General features: G+C 34.4%; 1 protein-coding gene across 2 annotated transcripts in view; it reads left to right on the top strand.

Annotated features, from left to right (window-relative positions):
• Positions 1-20,176, top strand: part of LOC145319625 (NADP-dependent malic enzyme-like) — a 71,558-nt gene that overhangs the window by 5,155 nt on the left and 46,227 nt on the right. For both annotated transcript variants that reach the window (XM_080161890.1, XM_080161891.1), the window contains exon 2: positions 11,370-11,456. In XM_080161890.1, coding sequence (XP_080018016.1) covers positions 11,370-11,456 — 87 coding nt within the window. The remainder of the gene's footprint in view (positions 1-11,369; positions 11,457-20,176) is intronic.

The raw sequence follows: 20,176 nt of genomic DNA, 5'->3' as shown, positions 1-20,176 counted from the left end.
TTTGAGGGTACAAAAGTTTCAACCAATAATTTTAATATTAAACAGAAAGGGTATTTTTGTTTATCATCATTGATGTTGTATCTTATTTTATCAGCCATTGTCTTATCCCTGATTGTAATGTAATAAACATCATATACATATAGGCCAGTAAATTTTATATTTTATGTGTCTATCTAAATTGTAGGAAGTTTTAATTGTCAGAAATGTAGGCATAGATGAATTTTGTATAGATAATAGATTTTAATCCTTACAAGCAAACATTTGGACATCCTGTTACTTTATTATAAGGATACTGGTGGCTACGCCCCCTAGAAGCCTCTAGGTGCACTTAAGGTTGGAGGGGGAAAAGTCGACCTCATCCCATTTTAAATTTGAGTTTCAAAAGAGTGAAAAAATTATATTTCGGGGGTGAGGGGGGTGTCGACACCCCCCCCCCCCCATCCCAAAAATAGTTTAAAACCTTCCCAGGACCTATAAGAAGCTTCACTGTAAAGGAGAAAAATATCGGTTTAGCGGTTAGCGAGATCCTTCGGGACAGACAAAAAACGCTAATTATCTATAATACAAAGTAGAACGATGTCTGTCTGTCCCTTAAGATCTCGGTAACCACTGAACTGATCGGATTCTACTCTTCATGGTATCTACCTATTGGTCCTGTGGTGGTTTTAAGCTATTTTCTTGGGGGGTGGGACACCCCCAACCCTCCCAAAAACCAAAAAATCCCCCCCCCCCATTTTTTTTTTTTTTTTTTTTTTTTTGAAGGAGATTTCCAAGGTCCTTTCAATTTTCGCCATAATTTTTTTTTTTATCACCTCTTGGGGCAAAGCCCCTAGAGGCTAGGGGCGAAGCCGCTAGTTTTATATAATAGGATAAAGTTATCAGGATCTGTATTTGTCTGTCTGTACCGATGGATAACGCTAACCGCTGAACCGATAAGGTTCTTTCTAACAGTGAAGCTACTTATAGGTAATGGGAAGGTGCCAGCCAGAGTCATAATTCTGTAGGGGGGGGGGGGGGAAAGGTCAAAATTTTCAAAATTGAAAAAAAATTGAAGAGGATACGCCGATTTAAAAAATACATCCTGTTAATCTTAGTTAAGGATACTACAGACAAAAAAAGCTTGCTACTTTATTTAATAGGACACCCATAAATATCATACAGAGAAATAAAGTGGGTGAGGTGAGGATATAAAACAAGAATAAAAATATCCATGAATATTATATTTGAACATATATATAAAGATCATAGAGGCAGGCACAGGGATTCTTTATCCTTGTTTTAGGGGGGGGGGGGGGGAGTAGAAAGGCAGGCACCCCACCCGGACACTCATGATTAAGTCGAGGAAAGAAGGGGACAAGTTGAGAATCCTAAAGTTTCAACCACTAATTGTAATTTACAGAGGGGGTAGTTTTGTGTGTATCATCTTTAGAGGTATTCATCAATTTATCGACCATTGTCTTATTACTCTTTTAAAAAAGTCTTATTTTAGGGAGGGTGGTGTAATAAGGCACCCTACCCAGACGTTCATTATTAAGATACTTCATGGGAAATTTTAATAGACTTTAGAACACTAAAAATCAAATTATTATATCAATCTAGCAGTCCGATTACTTATTACTCATAACTTTTCATTTTATTATTCATGAAAAGCTGTCTATAAAACGATGCTATAAATAACTATTACCTAGGAATAACAAGATCCTCTTTATAAATTAGTATTAGCAACTACGCCCCTAGGAGCCTCTAGGGTCACTTAAGTTGACTCCTCTCCCATTTTAAATTTGAATTTTAAAAAGAAAAAGTAAAAAAATATTTTTTTATTGGGGGGGGGGGGGGAGATATAATAGGAATAGTCGTTTTGAAACACAACTGAAAGTAACAAATATCTTAAATTTCAGCTTAATCATTTTAGAGATTTTAAGCAACACACGCTCACAAACATCCAACTACTCGTATGTGTATCAACCTAGACTTGAAAGTTTGATCCCCATTTGAAACCAGGGAAGGATGAGACATTTGGCTGATTATTACACTAGTCTCCAAAGTTAAATAATACCTTTTTCTTATTTGTTAGCTTCACAACTTTGCGGAGAAAATTATTACTTTGGTTGGTTCAGTAGGTTGAGTGATTAAACGTTTCAACCATTAATTGTAATCTATAGAAAGAGCAATTTTGTGCTTCGTCATTGGGGATGTATATCGATTTAACGGCCATTGTCTTATCGCTTTAGATCCCTGGTAACCTTGTCTTCAAAGCTTGATCTCTAGTTTAAGCCAGGAATATAAAGGGATAAGACGTTAAAACAATAGCCGATAAAATTATGTACATCCCAACTGATGGTAAACAAAATTACCTCTCATTCATGTAGATTACAATTTGTAGTTGAAACGTTTGGACACTCAACTTAATGAACCAACAAATCAAAATTCAAAAAAAAAACCTGAAGTTTTTATTTAATATATTCAGACTGGCCAGAGTGTACGTTTTGTACGTTTTGAACGTTACGCATCGAATCTGTGTACGTTCTGGACGTTATTTTGATATGTGTACGTAACGTATTTTGAAATTTGTATTTTTGTACGTTTTACGTTTTTTTTTAAATAATAAGAATCAAATATTAGCAGAAAAGTAATTTGTATGTTTTGTACGAAAATTTTAACAAAAACTATAGGTGTATTATAAAAAATAAATTCAATAAAAATAAATATCTTAAATTTTCATAGAACAAAAATATGTAGGTAAAATATGTGATATATGTATGTTTTTAGAACTTATAGTTTAAATTCATGGATTTGAAATATATGTTTTATAGATATAGTTTAAAGAATTGAACAGAAAATGATATGCAGTTGACTAATTTAAAGTTTAAATGCACTTTGTGCAACTAACCTGTAATAGATTTTACAATAATTTTTTTCAAATTCTTTATATACCTATCTACTTAGGTAAATTTTCCGAGATATATGGTGTTCAGTTTAGGATTAAGAAGTCTTATTTTTTGGTATCTTCAGTTTTTAAAGAATAAGAATCAAATATAAGTATAAAAGTATTTGTATACATATGTATTTGTATTTGTATAAAAAGTATTACGAAAATAGTATATTATCTATAATACAAAGTAGAATGATGTCTGTCTGTCTGTTTGTCCGTCTGTCTTTTAGAAGCTTAAGATCTCAGTAACCACTGAACCTATTAGGTTCTACTCTTCAGGGAATATTTTTAAGCTATTTTCTTGGGGGGTGGGACACTTAAAGCTTTTTACTTACTACTAGGATTAGCGGCTTCGCCCCTATCCTCTAGAGGATTTGTTCCCTCCTTTATAGGATAATTTGTTCGTAATTAGTAAAAAAAACGAAAAAAAGATTTTGTGATGATTTTTTTTCATTTAGGCCCCACCCAGCTTATTTGCATTAGTTTACAAAAATAAATTAAGGGGTGGTTGTTTTCTTGGGGGGTTGGGTTTTCCACACTCCAAGAAAATAGCCTAAAGCCACCACAGGACCAGTAGATATATTCCCTGAAGAGTAGAACCGAATCTGTTCAGCTATTACCAAGATCTTAAGCTTCAGACAGACAGACATTGTTTTACTTTGTATTAAAGACTAGTATTTTCTGAGATCTTTAGCATTAGACAAAATAACCCTATATCCTATTACTAGTGGCTGCGCCCCTAGCATCTAGGGGCTATATATTCGAAGGAATATGAAATGTCAGAAAAATAGCCTAAAACCATACCCAGACTTATTTCTAAAAACGAATAGCCTAAAACCATCTCAGGGTATGTAAGAAGCTTTTCTGTAAAGGAGAACCATATCAGTTCAGCGGTTAGCTAGATCTTTCGTTACAGACAAAAAAGCATGAAACACTTTATATATTAGGATATGTATAAGCCTCTAAATCCTTTTTTTTCTGTAGCGAAGAATCTCGTTAACTGCTGAACCGACATGATCTGGGAGAGGTTGTAGGCTATTTTCTCTGTCCTTCCATATCCCTTCGAGAACCTGTATTCAAAATGGTAGAAAAATAGCCTAAAATCATCTCGGTAACTGAGTGAAGTTTCCCTGAAATTGAAATCAATCGGTTCAGAAGTAAGGAAAATCTTAAGCATTAAACTAAAAACTTACTACTTTATATAATAGGATATACTTAGTACGTAATAACAGGATGTATGTCTGTCTAATTGTTTGTTTGTACCGAAGGCTCTCTCTCAACCGATATGGTTCTCCTTTACAGGGTAGCTTCTTATAGGTTCTGGGAGAGGGTACAACCACCCTCCCAAGAGAAATCACTCTTAGAAAAAAATAACCACCGTTCCCCTATTTTTTCTTTCTTTTTAAAATTGAAAACAGAAATGGGGGTGGTCTAATCCACCCCCCCCCCCCTTCTCACTAGAAATATTATTAGCGAAGCTACTCTATAAATACTTTCTCAGTCCGTTATGCCATTGGAGAAACGTGATTTTCTTGGCTCTTGTTTTTTGATTAAATAAGTTCACATCCTACATATTTTCATTGAGATTTACCTTTTGGTTGGGGTGCCAGATCTATTCCTAGATTTTCAAGTTTTTGTGATTTTCTCGACTCCTATTCAAGATAGACGGCTAAAATTTTCAGGAAATAGATAAATTCACATTCTACATATTTTCAAAAAGTTTCTTTAAGGTTTGTCTATTTGTTGCAGTGCTAGATCGATTCCTAGATGTATAGGTTTTTATGATTTTCTTTACTCATTTTCTTGATGGATGGTTGTAATTTTCAGGGATTGTATAAGTTTTTATTCTCAATACTTCCACTTTGTTTCATTGAGATTTGATTATTGGTTGGGGGGCTGAATTTATTCCTAGATTTTCACGTTTTTATATATTTTTAAAAAGGTTTTGTGATTTATTTGAATAAGTTAAATGTTTTTTTTATGACACTACTCTATGCCTAGTTTATTTATTTTCCCAGATTTCCATCCATAACTTTTGAGCTTAGCTACTTAAGTATGTTGTCATCCTTGTGTTTTACTTTTTATTTTTAAATAAAAAATATAAAATTGGGTGTTTGAATTCAACTCCCCCTTAATCAAGTTTCTCTATAGGCCTCTAAGGGCATAGTCGCTGGTCCTTATAATAGGATATACTTTGTACATAACTAGCGGCTTCGCCCCTAGCCTCTAGTCTCACCCCCCCAAAAAATAGCTTAAAACCACCACAGAACCAATAGGTATATACCCTGAAGAGTAGAATCCAATCGGTTCAGTGGTTACCGAGATCTTAAAGGACAGACGGACAGACATCGTTCTACTTTGTATTATAGATAACAGGATGTCTGTTTATTTGTACCAAAGGATCTCGCTAACCGCTGAACCGATATGGTTCTCCTTAACAGGATAGCTTCTCATAGGTTCTTGGAAGTTTTATAACTATTTTGGGGAAGAGTATCACCATCCACCCTTCCAAGAGAAATCGACTTTAGAAAAAAAATACCTCCTCCCCCAAAAAAGAACTTTAATTGCTCACTGATTTTTTATAGTTAAATTTTTCCAGATGTCTATATAAAACTTTAGAGCTTCGCTACTTATGTATGTTGTTGTCCATGTTTTTTACTTTTTCTTTTTAAATCTTAAATAAAAAAAATTGGGTTATTGAATTCAATCCTCCCCTTCTCAAGTGCCCCTAGAGGTCTTTAGGAGAGTAGGCGCTAGTTCTCTTTAATAGTAGACTTAAATGTTTTGATAATAGGTAACTAGGAAAATATAAACTTCATTTTTATTAGGAATGTACGTTTTGTACGTTTTTTTACTTTTTTTTATGTACGTAACGTATTTTTTGTATGTACGTTTTGTACGTTTTTTATTTTCAAAATTGGCTGGCCAGTCTGTATATTTTAATAAACAGCCCAATATCCCCTCACTCCCTGAGTTGAAGCGTAGTGAATTTTGATATTTTCTTGGCTTAGTTTACAATTGTTGACAAGCTAATTATAATTCTACACAAATCAGGGATTTAAAAGGATAATACAATGGCCAATAAATTAATATACATCTCCCAATTATCATTTCTATATATTACAATTATTAGTTGAAATGTTTGGACACTCAACTAATTGAGGCAACCAATTAAAATTTTACAAAAGTATCCAAAGTTGTTGAACCAATGAATTGGAAAACTTTGGAGACTAGTGTTATAAATAGTCCCTTGCCCCCTACCTCCCAGTTCAAAAATACAGGGGCACAGGCATAAAACAATGAAAGAGAAATTCAAGTAAGCCTGCAGGCAATACAACGTTCTAACTGCTGAAAGACTTACCACAAGTAGACCCAAAACTCCAAATTTGATGCTTCCAGCTACATTAAAAAAAGAAGTTAAAGGCATCTTAAAATGACATTTTAGATATTGGGTCTACTTGTGTCAGTTTTTCAGTAGTTAAAGGTTTCCTTTAAACTCTCCAGCCCCAGTAAAATAGAAGTTCATAAAAAGCTTATTTGAAAAATCTTTTTAGTTGTTTATTTGAAGTATCGAAGTTTCTGTAGGTATAATTCACATTGTCTGTCAGTCTGACCAGTAATACTATGAGTGAAATATAATTTTCTTGGCTTCTAATTAAGGTAGACTGCTTTTTTTCTAAGATATTCCAGTACACAACCCATGTTACAAAAGGTTAAATTGATGTTTTAAAAGGTTTTTATCATATCTCTCTCTATAATAAAATTGTTAATGATCTAAAATCCAATAAAATAAAATAAATACACTAGAATACAACTGGTATAAAACTTATTTACACAAGTAACCTTTCCAGAGTAGAGTTATTCTATACATTTATAACTCAGGGATCTAAAGGGATAAGACAATGAATGATAAATTGATTTACATTTTCGACGATGATACAAAAAATTGTCCCTTCTGAAATCTTGTATGTATGAGGGAGTTGAACTATCATTACACTATTCCCCAAAGTTTAATAGTAAAGTTTTTTTAATCGTTTGCCCAACAAATTTGGGACATAAATTGAATTTAGATTTGTTGGTTCATTAAGTAGAGTGTCTAAACGTTTCAACCACCAATTTTAATCTACAGAAGGGGTAATTTTGTATATTTTAATTGGTGCTGTACAAGTATTTATCGCCAATTATCTTATCCCTTTAGATACTCAAACACATAAATTTTAAACATACAAAAGTCGTGTTCAAGGTTTGTACATTTTGGCTTTTGTGTTTTATTTGGGTTGATTGGTAAGGTTTTACAGGGAAGGGAGTGGCCATTGGACTGTAAATTATACTTGTACCCATAGTTTTATAATTATGTTCTGTCATTCATTGGCTACTTTAATTGAATCTTGATTGGTTGGTGTAAATTTATCGGTGTTTATACGTTTGGACCAATAATTTTGATCATTAGAACAGGTAATTTGTTTTAATGATTGGAGATTTACATCAATATATCGTTCATTGTCTTATCCCTTAAGATCCCTTTTCCAAAATGGGAATTGTAAAAGGTAAAATATAAGAGCTAAAAAAAACAATTAAAAGGTCAGAATAATGATTAGATTATTATTTGTTCCAATACAGTTTTAAACGTATATTTTTCTCAAATTTTTTAACGTCATTGTTAACAGAATGTTTAAAAACAAGGATGACAATATCCATAAAAGAGAAGCTCTGAAACGGTAAGATAAACGATAAAGTTAACACTTGTCATAACTAAATAAGCAGAATACAAATGTATAAGTCTAAACAAAAATATAAGTAAATATGTTGCAAAAATACATGATACTATTTAAGAACATACTTTCATCTTTTACTAAATCCTAGAGATTCTTAGCTTATAACATTTAACCTTGTTGTAATAGGAATCTAAAGGAATCGATAGGACTATTCTAACATGTAACTATTCTAACACGTAACGGACAGAAGGACCGACCCTAATTATAGAGAAGCTTCGCTTTTTGAAATTGTTAATGTGGTTTAGACTACTAAGAGTACGCAACCCTATATACGTAACACTTTAAGCGTATGAGATGTATAAATGTGCGTATGTAGTATTCACGCAAATCTACCAAATATTAATTTTTAAAATCTGCAAATAGAAAAAGATTTTTTAAAAGGCGTGCAATAATTTTTCTATGTTTTTTAGTTAAATATTATACCTAGCATATTGTTTTATGATGTTAAAATTTTCATAAAAGATTGAAAAGATTTGAGTATAGTCCCTTTTTTGACAACGCCTCTTAAGGGCGTTTCGTCGAATTTTCGCAGTAGATTTTCTCCTATTTCTAGCCCCTGCGGGGGGCTCCTACCCTGCGGGGCCAATAGCCTAACCCTTCGGGGCAATCACCTAATCTAACATAACTTAACCTAACCTAAAATAACCCACCAAAAGCTACTGAGAAGATACGATGAAACGCCACCTAAGAGACGTTGTCACGGAAAAAACTATACCCAAAAATTTTAATTAAAATCTGTATATAACATGATTTGATCTCATTAAAAGTGCTGTATCTTATTCCATTTATTAGTAGTTCAAATTTTGTTGTTTTGTATAAACTCAAAGAGCGTATTTCCGTGGTTTGAAGAGTTGACGCGACGTTGAGAAGTAGAGGGGGGAGGGGTGGGGGATTTAAATTTAGTTAGTTTTTAGCGTGAATGAGATTTAGGGGCCGGGTCAAGACGGGGTTATGGGTGTTTCCCACCCCCCCCCCCCCCCCCATTTATCTTTCTGATTTATCCTTGTCTTAGATAGTAAGAAAGATCAGAGAGGGAAGGGATAATTGGCTGATTATTGTGCTTGAACTCAAAGTTTTATAATAACTATTTCTAATTCGATGGCTTAACAACTTTGGGTACTTTTATAAAACTTTGATTGGTATGTTCATTAGGTTGAGTGTCTAAACGTTTCAACCACTTATTGTAATCTATAGAAAGGGTATTTTTATGTATCATTATTGGGGATGGAAATCAATTTATTCATTGTCTTATCCCTTTAGATCCCTGTAGAAAGATAGATGGATATCTTCAAATATATGTGTGCGTGTTTGTGATTCATAGAGAGAATGGTTTGAAACTCATTCATAATTTGCGTTGAAAGTTGTAGAACACAGTCAGACGAAGGAATTGGACATGTGAACAGCCAAGCAAGACCATATTTTATAGTTTTAGTGTATTATTAATGTGTAATAAAACTATCAGGGCTCGGCAGTAGAGCGGAGCAGAGAGGGAGCGGACATTGGGCTGTTTATTTATTTTACTAGTCCCCGAAGTTTTATACTAACTTTATTCGTTGGCTTAACAACCTCTGTGACTTTTTTTGAATAGTGATTGGTTGTTTTATAGAGTGTGCCAACGTTCAACCACTACAGAAGGGGTAATTTAATGTATCATCATTGGGGATGTACATCAATTTTTTGGGCCATTGTCTTGTCCCTTTATATCCCTGGATCGGCTAATTTTTATGCTTAAACAAAAGTAACAGGATGTTTATTTGTTCTTCTGTTTCGTAAACCGAGCTGGATCTTTAAATCATTTTAGTGGTGAGCCAGATCGGGGTGAGCCAACTTTCCACCAATGAGAGCACAGCATTTTATGAAATGCCGCGCTGTGATTGGCTGAAATTCGGCTCACCCCGATCTGGCTCACCACTAAAATGATTTAAAGATTTAAAGAAAAGCTACTGTGAAAAATACGAAGAATCGCCCCATAAGGTGCGATGTTACGAAAGGGACTAAACCCAAAGTTTTAAATGTTATTATTCAGTAAATATATGCCCAAAACAATTTTATATTTTTTTATTAACGAAAAATGTTCAGAGACAATGGGATGTTTAGTATTCTAGTCCCCAAAGGTTTTAATAACGTTTTCTTATTCGCGGTTGAACAAAAAACCTTGAACTAGGGTTGGGCCGGATATCCGGTGTGGCCGGATATCCGGCCGGATATCCGGACATTTTTAATATCCGGCCGGATACCGGATATTGAAACTATCCGGCCGGATATCCGGCTCTATAATTTTTGATACTTTACACCAAAAATATCTGCTTTTTAAAATCTTAAATGGCTATAATTTTCTTATTATTGAAGCTAGAAGAACCTTTTTTCTGAATAAGTTTAACTTTATGTAAATTTATATAAGATTTCTGAAGAAATTTGTTTTTTACTACTTTAATATCTGGTAATTTGGCCGGTTATCCGGCCGGATATCCGGTAATTTGGCCGGATAACCGGATATTTGCCGGATATCCGGCGTTGGCCGGATATTTGCCGGATATCCGACGTTGGCCGGATATCCGGCGTTTGAAATCAGCCGGATATCCGGTATCCGGTATCCGGCCAAAAAAGTATCCGGCCCAACCCTACCTTGAACTTTCAATGAATTTTGATTGGATGATTCATTAAGTTGAGTGTCCAATACTTTTAAATCAATAACTGTAATGTACAGAAGTTGGAATTTTGTGCATCATCATTGGTAATTTACATCAACTTATCGACCATTGTCTTATCACTGAAACCCATTACTGATGATTATTACTAAGATTTGTATCTGAGCTTCGCTTTTTGATGTTGCCATCCTTGTGTCATCTAAAAGTCAAGAAGTCAATGTTTTGAAACAAGATATATTTTACTATTCATTTCTTCAATGTTTGATAAACATTTAAGATTTAAACATGCATATGTTTTTCATAATTCATTAAATGAATTAGTAAAGAATTTTGTTAAAGATTTTAATAAATACTGAACTGTCTATGTTCTCCTTTTCAGAGAAGCTTTAAATATGTCTTGGGATGGTTTTTGTCTATTGATTTTTGGATTTTATGATAGGTTTATTTGGGGTATTTTTTGCAACCTCCTAACCCCTTTTAACACGGAGCTTTAAGCTAGGGGCTAGCAGCTAGTATAATCTGAGGACGGCAATGATAAAAGCCTAAAACCTGTCCAATCTATCTAAATAGTTCAGATTCGTTTATTATTATATTCATTTTAAAACATTTTCTCGTATTCATTCGAATCCAGTGGATAGGAACCGGTTCTCATCCATACGAAAAAACTATGTCTAGCATCGTATTATATCCAGCTTTCTACGAATATGAAAATGTACAATCAAAAGAATAAAACCAGTTTTTTAGCCTGTGCCTTCGGCACCTCGGGGCTAAAAAAACTAGTTTTAATCTTATAATTGTACATTCTATATCCGCGGAAAGCCGTTTATAATACGATGCGAGAAATAACTATTATTTTAGTTGCGTAACTAAAATGATAAATACCCCTGTTCTACTATATTATCTATATTTCAGACCTGTGTGACGCCCCTGCACCCCTGTTCTACTATCTTATCTATATTTCAGACCTGTGTGACGCCCCTGCACCCCTGTTCTACTATCTTATCTATATTTCAGACCTGTGTGACGCCCCTGCACCGCCACCACTAACAATGACTCCCAAACCAAATGATGTTTCTGTCAGGCCTGGCTTCACTGAGAATGGTAAGTAGATTATTATATTTTAATTAGCGGCTGCACTGCACTCATTATCTCGAGAAGAATCACACAGGCAGGGAAAAAATAATGTATCATATGGTTTCATCAGGGTTCTTATGTTATTTAAACCCGTTTTTTAAGTTAAGATTATTGGTTGAAAAGTTTAGACACTGTTAGTTTGTTATAATATCAATAAATGTTTAATAAGTAGTACCCACAGTCCATAATGAATGAGAAGAAGGTGTTTAAAAAAAACTTTGGATACAAGCAAATTATTGTTTATTTTTGAAATAAAAATTCCTTTTTTTAATAATAAAATTTTTCGGGTATAGTCCCTTTCGTGGCAACACCTCTTAAGGGGCGATTCGTCGTATTTTTAGAATGACTTTTAATAGGTTATTTTAGGTTAGGTAAGGTTATATTGGGTTAGGTGATTGCTCCGCATGGTTAGAGCCCCACGCAGCGGCTAGAAATAGTAGAAAAGCTTCTGAGAAAATACGAAGAATCGCCCCTTAAGGGGCGTTGCCACGAAAGGGACTAAAACAAATTTTTTAGAAATAAATCGAAATCTCCGGTAAAATCTTATGTTTATTATAGACATTATCTTATTTTTTTTACCAAAGAAATTTTGTATTCTAGTTTGTCCCTTTTTCTTTTGCTTCCTCACCGTTTTTATGACCACTAAATTAAAATACCTATTTGATTTTTGTCAAACCATGTTATTTGTGGGCTTCTTATGGATGTTGTCGTCCTTGTTTTCTTAATAAACTTCTTTTCTTAAATCTATTATTTAAAGTGTGAAACAATAACTTGACAACTATAACAAATATATAAAATAATATCAGGAATATAAAGGGATAAAACAATAGCAGATACATTGATGTACCATTGTACATAAAATAACATTCTGTAGATCACAATTAGTGGTTGAAATGTTTCGACACTCAACTTAACATACCAACCAATCATAAGTATATAAAAGTCCCCTTCCTGCAAAAATTATTATTAAATTGTTCTTAAAAATCAACAAAATGATTTATAAATTTAGCATGATGCAAGTAATGACTAGCATATTGGGATTCTGTATTCGAAATGGTAGGGGAAGGCCAGAAACATAAACGAAAACCATTTAAGACCTAAATCACCCGCAGATATGGCTTAGTGGTTTAACGTCAGCTTATCTGTTGGGGAGGTGTCGGGTTCGAGTCCCCAGACTGCATCAATACTAAAGATGTAAAATTAGTACCTACTGCTGCTCTTTCAGGCGTTAGAGATTTGGAGTAAGAGTAGGGGGGAAGCATTAGCCCTAAATAAGGTTTGCATGGGTGGTCCTTGGCATGGTGCACTAGTGATCGATAAACTCTGTAAGGTCATAGATTGATTGAAAAGTTCTTGTAGACTAGCATTGTGTAGTAGCTCACTAGTGTATTAGTGGCGTTTGTTAGTTCAACGACTAGGAGTCATGCTTGGATCCTAGGTTGCATTGAAAACTCCCTAGGATTTGATGTCACTTCTGTCATTGCTGATACAGAATCATGTTCATGCTTTGGTTGCATTTATTGTCGCAATAATACCGTGACCGAAAAATCACGAAACCTTAACTCTCCACCCATAATGTTGAAGTGTAGTTACGCACAAGTCCTAATTAAAGTGCCAAGGAAATTGATGGGAAGGATGCAACTCATACCCAAGACGTTAATAATGGTACCTACAAGCTTAGTTCGGCACAGGACATCAAAAAGTAGAGTAGGGGGAATGCCTTGGCCCCAAACAGGCGCAACTCATTACCATGCACAGTTAGTCAAAGGGTTGGTTGTCTGTAATGTACTGTACCATTGGTATGAGGTGAAGGACCAAGTGTCTGGCCTTGAGTTGACAAGTTGACTGTTCAGTCCAGGTGCAACTCACCCATACGACATTAACATTAAGACCTAAATCCAAAAATATAATAGCTTGAAACCATCACGGGACCTATACAAAGCTTCCCTAAAATGGAGAAATATTCAGTTCAGTAGCTGACGAAATCTTTAGCTACAGACAAGAAACCGTACTACTTTTTGCAATAGAAACATAAAATGTGAATGCTGCAAGCGTGAGTAAAAGTCTTTTTTAATGTGTAACCATAATTATTAGGGTTTGGACCTAAGTAGCCATAGAGTAGGTCGAGACACTTTTTATAGCCAATAGGGTTATTCCAAGCTCCACTTTCACGTACATTATGACTTGAACCTTTTAGATCACTCTCGCCGAGTATGCAAGCTGTCCCAAATTTATTAATTCTATTTTTATATTTGTGGAAAATTAATTGTAATACGATCCTATACATGAATTTTCAATGTGAATGAGAAACTGTTCTAAACCAGCCGATATTTATCATTTTCAAAGCCATACTGGAAATTTTTTGTTCTTTTTGTTGACTGAATTGTTTGAGCATCGATTATTAGTGTTTGACTCACGAATTTTGCTAATCAATTATTTGTCAAAGAATTTTAGGAAATAACTGTTCCATAAAAAGTGATTTATATTTAGTCAGGGAGGGAGGGGACATTAAGCTGTTTATCATATAATAGTCGTCAAAGTATTATAATAACATTTTGCTATTCGTTGGCTTAACAACTTTGGGGGGACTTTAATAAAATATTGATTGGATAGTTTATTAATCTTAGTGTCCAGACGTTTCAACCACTAATTGTAATCTACAGAACAGGGAATTCATCATATGGGATGTACATTAATTTATCGGCCATTGTCTTATTCCTATAGATCTCATATCTAGCAAATCTACTCTATAAAAATGGATATAGAATACGTGGATATTACGTCAATTTTTATTTAGGTTGCTACATTGTTCCTCTTTTATTGGTCAGTTCGTTCCAACAGTAATGGGGGGTATCGTTGACATAGCCAGCTGGAGTAGATATTTTATCTGTGTATGCGAGAATCTATCACAATATACACGTATCCTCTATCCACTTTAGCTACAATATAGCGACTGTGACCTATACATCAAGCGAGAGAGGGGACATAAAATAGACTTACACCATGCTGGGACCTTTTTAAAAAGCTCCTAGAGGCCTCAAGGGGGCTGTAGCCGCTAGTATAAACACAATTTACTTAATCAAGTGCTGGTAGCTAAATGAATTTAAATATAAAGACATGACAATATCATCAACATCATGTACGTATAGTCAGGGAGGAAGGGAACAGGGGCGTTCAAGCTTTTTATTTTGGGGGGGGTAAAAATTTTTTAGGGGGGGGTAATTCGTGTTTGGGGGGGTAAAATGGCGCGCGAAGCGCGGCGCAAATATTTTTACCCCCCCCAAAATTTTTACCCCGGGGGTAAATTTTGAATGGGGGGGGTAATCGCCCCATTACCCCCCCCCCCCCTTGGACGCCTATGGAAGGGAACATTGGACTTTTTGTTACACCAGTCCCCAAAGTTTTTTAATAATATTTTCTTATTTGTTGGCTCAACAACGTCGGGGATATTTTTGAATTTTGATTGGTTGGTTTATTGAGTTGAGTTTTCAAATGTTTTAACCACTAATTGTATTGTAAGCTACAGAAGGGATAAATTTATGTACATTGGGAGTTTATATTAATTTTTCGGCCATTGTCTTATCCCTTTAGATCCCTGATGTAAAGTAATGAATTATAATTATTTGATATTACTTAATGATGTGAGTGATTTTTAACATTAAGTTTATACGCTTCATGAGCACAGGGTACTACAAAGATTTTTGGCGCGCAATTTTAACAGCATTCACAATAAAGTAAAAGGATGTCTGTAAACCGCTGAACCTATTAGTTCTTCTTAAAAGGGTAGGTCCCAGGAAGGTTAATAAGGGGGGGGTAAGTTTTGCCACTTTCGCGTAATCAGTGTTGTGTGGGCTAGGTATTGATCTGAGATTATAGGTTATTTGGGATAAAAGTTTACTTTTGGGTAGTAGTTCACGGAAATTTAATCATTTTTTGAATAGGTCTCCAGGTTCAGGTGCTGCAGGCTGGAAGGTCGTTTCTGGACAGGTAAAAAAATTTAAAAAATTTTGTTTGAAGAGTTAGAGAGCAACTTATAAAACAAAATATGTTTCTTTTTGAATGTTATTAACATATCTGCAGAAAAAATTTAAATCGGCCTCCAGGTTCAGGTGGTGCAGGCCTCCAGGTACACTCTGGACAGGTAAAAATTAAAAATTTTTATTTGAAGAGTTAGAGGTACACTTATAAAACCAAATATGCGTGTTTTTGGATGTTATTACCATATTTGAAGATAAAAATGACAATCGGCCTCCAGGTTCAGGTGCTGCAGGCCTCCAGGTTCACTCTGGACAGGTAAAAAATAAAATTTCTTATTTGAAGAGTTAGAGGTACACTTTTAAAACAAAATATGCACTTATTTGGATGTTATCATCATATATCAGAAAAATTTAAAATCGGCCTCCAGGTTCAGGTGCTGCAGGCCTCCAGGTACACTCTGGACAGGTAAAAATCAAAATTTTTTATTTGAATAGTTACAGGTACACTCATAAAACAAAATATGCATCTTTTTGGATGTTATCATCATATTTGCAGAAAAATTTAAAATTGGCCTCCAGGTTCAGGTGCTGCAGGCCTCCAGGTACACTCGAGACAGGTAAAAATTAAAATTTTTTATTTGAAGAGTTACAGGTACACTTATAAAACAAAATATGCATCTTTTTGGATGTTATCATCATATTTGCAGAAAAATTAAAAATCAGCCTCCAGGTTCTGGTGCTGCAGGCCTCCAGGTACACTCTGGACAGGTAAAAATTAAAATTATTTATTTGAAAAGTTACAGGTACACTTATTAAACCAAATATGCATCTTTTTGGATGTTATTACCATATTTGAAGAAAAAATGACAATTGGCCTCCAGGTTCAGGTGCTGCAGGCCTCCAGGAACACTCTGGACATGTAAATATTAAAATTTCTTATTTGAAGAGTTACAGGTACATTTATTAAACCAAATATGCATCTTTTTGGATGTTATTTTTTTGATACTTTTGATATGGACACCTTACCTGGATCCTGTTGACTGCTGGTTGTCGCTAGCCAGTTAAAAAAGCCTAAATGGTTATTTTTGAATTTAGAGGAATGGTTTCTAAAAAGAAAATGGCTAAATTATAATAATTTAGTATAATATAGTATTTAAGGCTTTGAAATGTGTCCCAGACAGGCTCTAGATGGCCTCCAGGGGCCTGCTGGACCGGTAAATTAAATGTGTAAAGGAAGGTATAGTATATAGAAAAAGATAAGAAACTTAAATAAAAAATTGAGCATGGAGGCCACCTTGAGCCTGTCTAAAGCACATCTAGGGACATTAAATAATATGTATTGAATTTGATAATGATATTTAACCATTTCCTATTTTATAACCTTTTCTCTAAATTCAAAAATTATGTATTAAGATTATTAGCTATCCTGCAGGCTCCTGGAAAAGGTTTACTTGATATATTTTGCTATTTTATTATATATTAACAATTTTCTATTTTGAAACCTTTCCTCTAATATCAAAAAATACCTAAATAAGAAATTTTAAGTTTTACCTGTCCAGAGTGTACCTGGAGGCCTGCAGCACCTGAACCTGGAGGCCGATTTTAAATTTTTCTGCAAATATGATAACATCCAAAAAGATGCATATTTTGTTTTATAAGTGTACCTGTAACACTTCAAATAAGAAATTTTAAGTTTTACCTGTCCAGAGTGTACCTGGAGGCCTGCAGCACCTGAACCTGGAAGCCGATTTTAAATTTTTCTGCAAATATGATGATAACATCCAAAAAGATGCATATTTAGTTTAATAAGTGTACCTGTAACTCTTCAAATAAAAAATTTTATTTTTTACCTGTCCAGAGTGTACCTGAAGGCCTGCAGCACCTGAACCTGGAGGCAAATTTTAAATTTTTATGCAAATATGATGATAACATCCAAAAAGATGCATGTTTTGTTTTATGAGTGTACCTGTAACTCTTCAAATAAGAAATTTTATTTTTTACCTGTCCAGAGTGTACCTGGAGGCCTGCAGCACCTGAACCTTGAGGCCGATTTTAAATTTTTCTGCAAATATGATGATAACATCTAAAAAGATGCATATTTAGTTTAATAAGTGTACCTGTAACTCTTCAAATACGAAATTTTGATTTTTACCTGTCCAGAGTGTACCTGGAGGCATGCAGCACCTGAACCTGGAAGCCGATTTTAATTTTTTTTGCAGATATGTTAATAACATTCAAAAAGAAGCATATTTTGTTTTATAAGTTGCTCTCTAACTCTTCAAACAAAATTTTTAAATTTTTTTTACCTGTCCAGAAACGACCTTCCAGCCTGCAGCACCTGAACCTGGAGACCTATTCAAAAAATGATTAAATTTCCGTGAACTACTACCCAAAAGTAAACTTTTATCCTAAATAACCTATAATCTCAGATCAATACCTAGCCCACACAACACTGATTACGCGAAAGTGGCAAAACTTACCCCCCCCTTACTTGGTTGGAGGGATGTAACCACCCCTACCCTCCCCCCCCCCCAAAAAAAACTAGGGGTGAGGTCAAATTCAATTCACCACCACTTAAAGTGCCCCTAGAGGCCTCCAGGGGGGGGGGGAGTATAAACTTGTATTAAAGTAACAAGATGTATGTCTGTGTGTAGTTACATATCTCGCCAACCGCTGAACTGATATGGTTCTTTACATTTATGTTCCAAGGAAGATATGTAACTATTTTGGGGAGGGTAAAAACTTAACCTAAAGTTTTTAAAAAATACCAACCACGACTTTGCACTTTGTTGGAAACCGACAACGAAACTTTTTCCAGTATAGTTTTGAAACCGCTGGATTATAATCGGTTCTGAGCCATACTAAAAAGTCGTGTATTGTATCGTGTTATAGACAATTTTATAGTGGAAAATCATAACATTGCTTACTGTTAGCGGAAAGCTTATAATACAATGCGACAAATAACTATTAAAAATGTATGAAAAAAGGTAAAATAAGATGTCCACACCGCGTACTATTATAATTTACTTACTACATTACATCTAAAATCATTCAACAAGAACAAAAATATACAAATATCATGTCCTTAATAGTTATTTCTCGCATCGTATTATAAACTGCTTTCCGCGGATATAGAATGTACAATTATTTAGCCCCGAGGTGCCGAAGGCACCGGCTAAAAAAACTAGTTTTAATCTTATGATTGTACATTTTTATATTCGTAGAAAGCTGGATATAATACGATGCTAGACATAGTTTTTTCGTATGGATGAGAACCGGTTCCTATCCACCGGATTCGAATGAATACGAGAAATCATATTCATGCTTTTTAACAAAACCGGTTTTAATTTTTCATTTAAATATCCGCGGAAAGTTGTCTCTAATACGATGCGATAGATAACTATTCTTTGTTTTAACTGTGTCAATGACATTTCATGTAAATATATTTATTTTTTTATGTTTTTATACTGAGCAAAATAGACAGAGGGGCTTTAAAGTCATTCAAGTATTAAAAACATTGTAGGCCGTTGTAGTCACTACCTACTTAACTTAACAATACATAAGTTAATTGCTAAGTTTTTTTTATAACCCTTACATAAAGATAACAGGATTTATGTTCATCTTTTTTAACAGACAAAACTTACTAATATGTGAACCGATATGTTTCTCCCTTCAAAATGATGCTTCTCATAAATCCTTAGAAGGTTATAACTATTTAGGGGGTGGGTACCACCGACGTTACAAGAGAAACGCTCCTACAAAATATTACTACCCTAAAAATATATCTTATAATTAAAAATATATATGGGTTGTGTCGACCCCCCCCCCCCCCCCCTCCCACCTTAAAGTGATATCCCTCACACTGTATCTGGACTACTTTTTAAAAGCAAAGCTTTTCTATAATTAGGGTAGGTCCGTACGTCCGTCCGTAACGAATAGCTTTTTTCGCTAATTTAGGCATGTTAGAATTGTCCTATTGATTTCAAACTTTGCATGGTGATTCCTGTAGTAGTTAGGTACGATTTAGAAATCGTAGCAACTCTATATTCATTACCAGAATGTCCGTACGTCCATTTTAAACATGTTGATTTTTTTACTTATTTAACAACAAATTTTTATGTGATCTAATAATCCGATTGATCTGATTATTGGTATACTGATTCCTGGGACAACAAAGTACAATATTATAAGTGAAGCAACTCTATAATCAAGTCCTAAAAATGTAAGTACGCCATAAACATTATTCTGTATCAAGCAGTTTTTCAACTATTTTACTTACAATTTTGCTTCGCCATTTATACATTTATATTCTGATTATTCAGTTCTGACACTATACAAGTGTTAGTGTCCGTTTGTCCTACCGTTTCAGTGCTTCGCTTTTTGGATGTTGTCATCCTTGTTTTAAAATGTCTTTTTGTATATTTTAGGTTAGGTTAAGTAAAACTCCGCAGTTTAAAAGTTTATATTCAAAAATAGAACGGGGGGCATACTAAAATAAGGTTTTTTGTTTCACCGTATATGCTAAGTGCCAAGCCGCCGCTTGTTAAACAAACAAGGATGACAACATCCATAAAAGCGAAGCACTGAAATGGTAGGACAAACGGACATTAACACTTGTATAGTGTCAGAACTGAATAAGCATAATATAAATGCATAAGAGTCAAAGCAAAATTTTAAGTAAATTTGTTGAAAAACTTCTTGATTCAGGAT

Source organism: Acartia tonsa, chromosome 5, assembly GCF_053477335.1.
Source record: "Acartia tonsa isolate MP-2025a chromosome 5, ASM5347733v1, whole genome shotgun sequence".
In the NCBI taxonomy this organism is placed as follows: domain Eukaryota; kingdom Metazoa; phylum Arthropoda; class Copepoda; order Calanoida; family Acartiidae; genus Acartia; species Acartia tonsa.
Note: the sequence above shows the minus strand (reverse complement) of the source record. Positions and strands in the feature narration are given on the sequence as shown.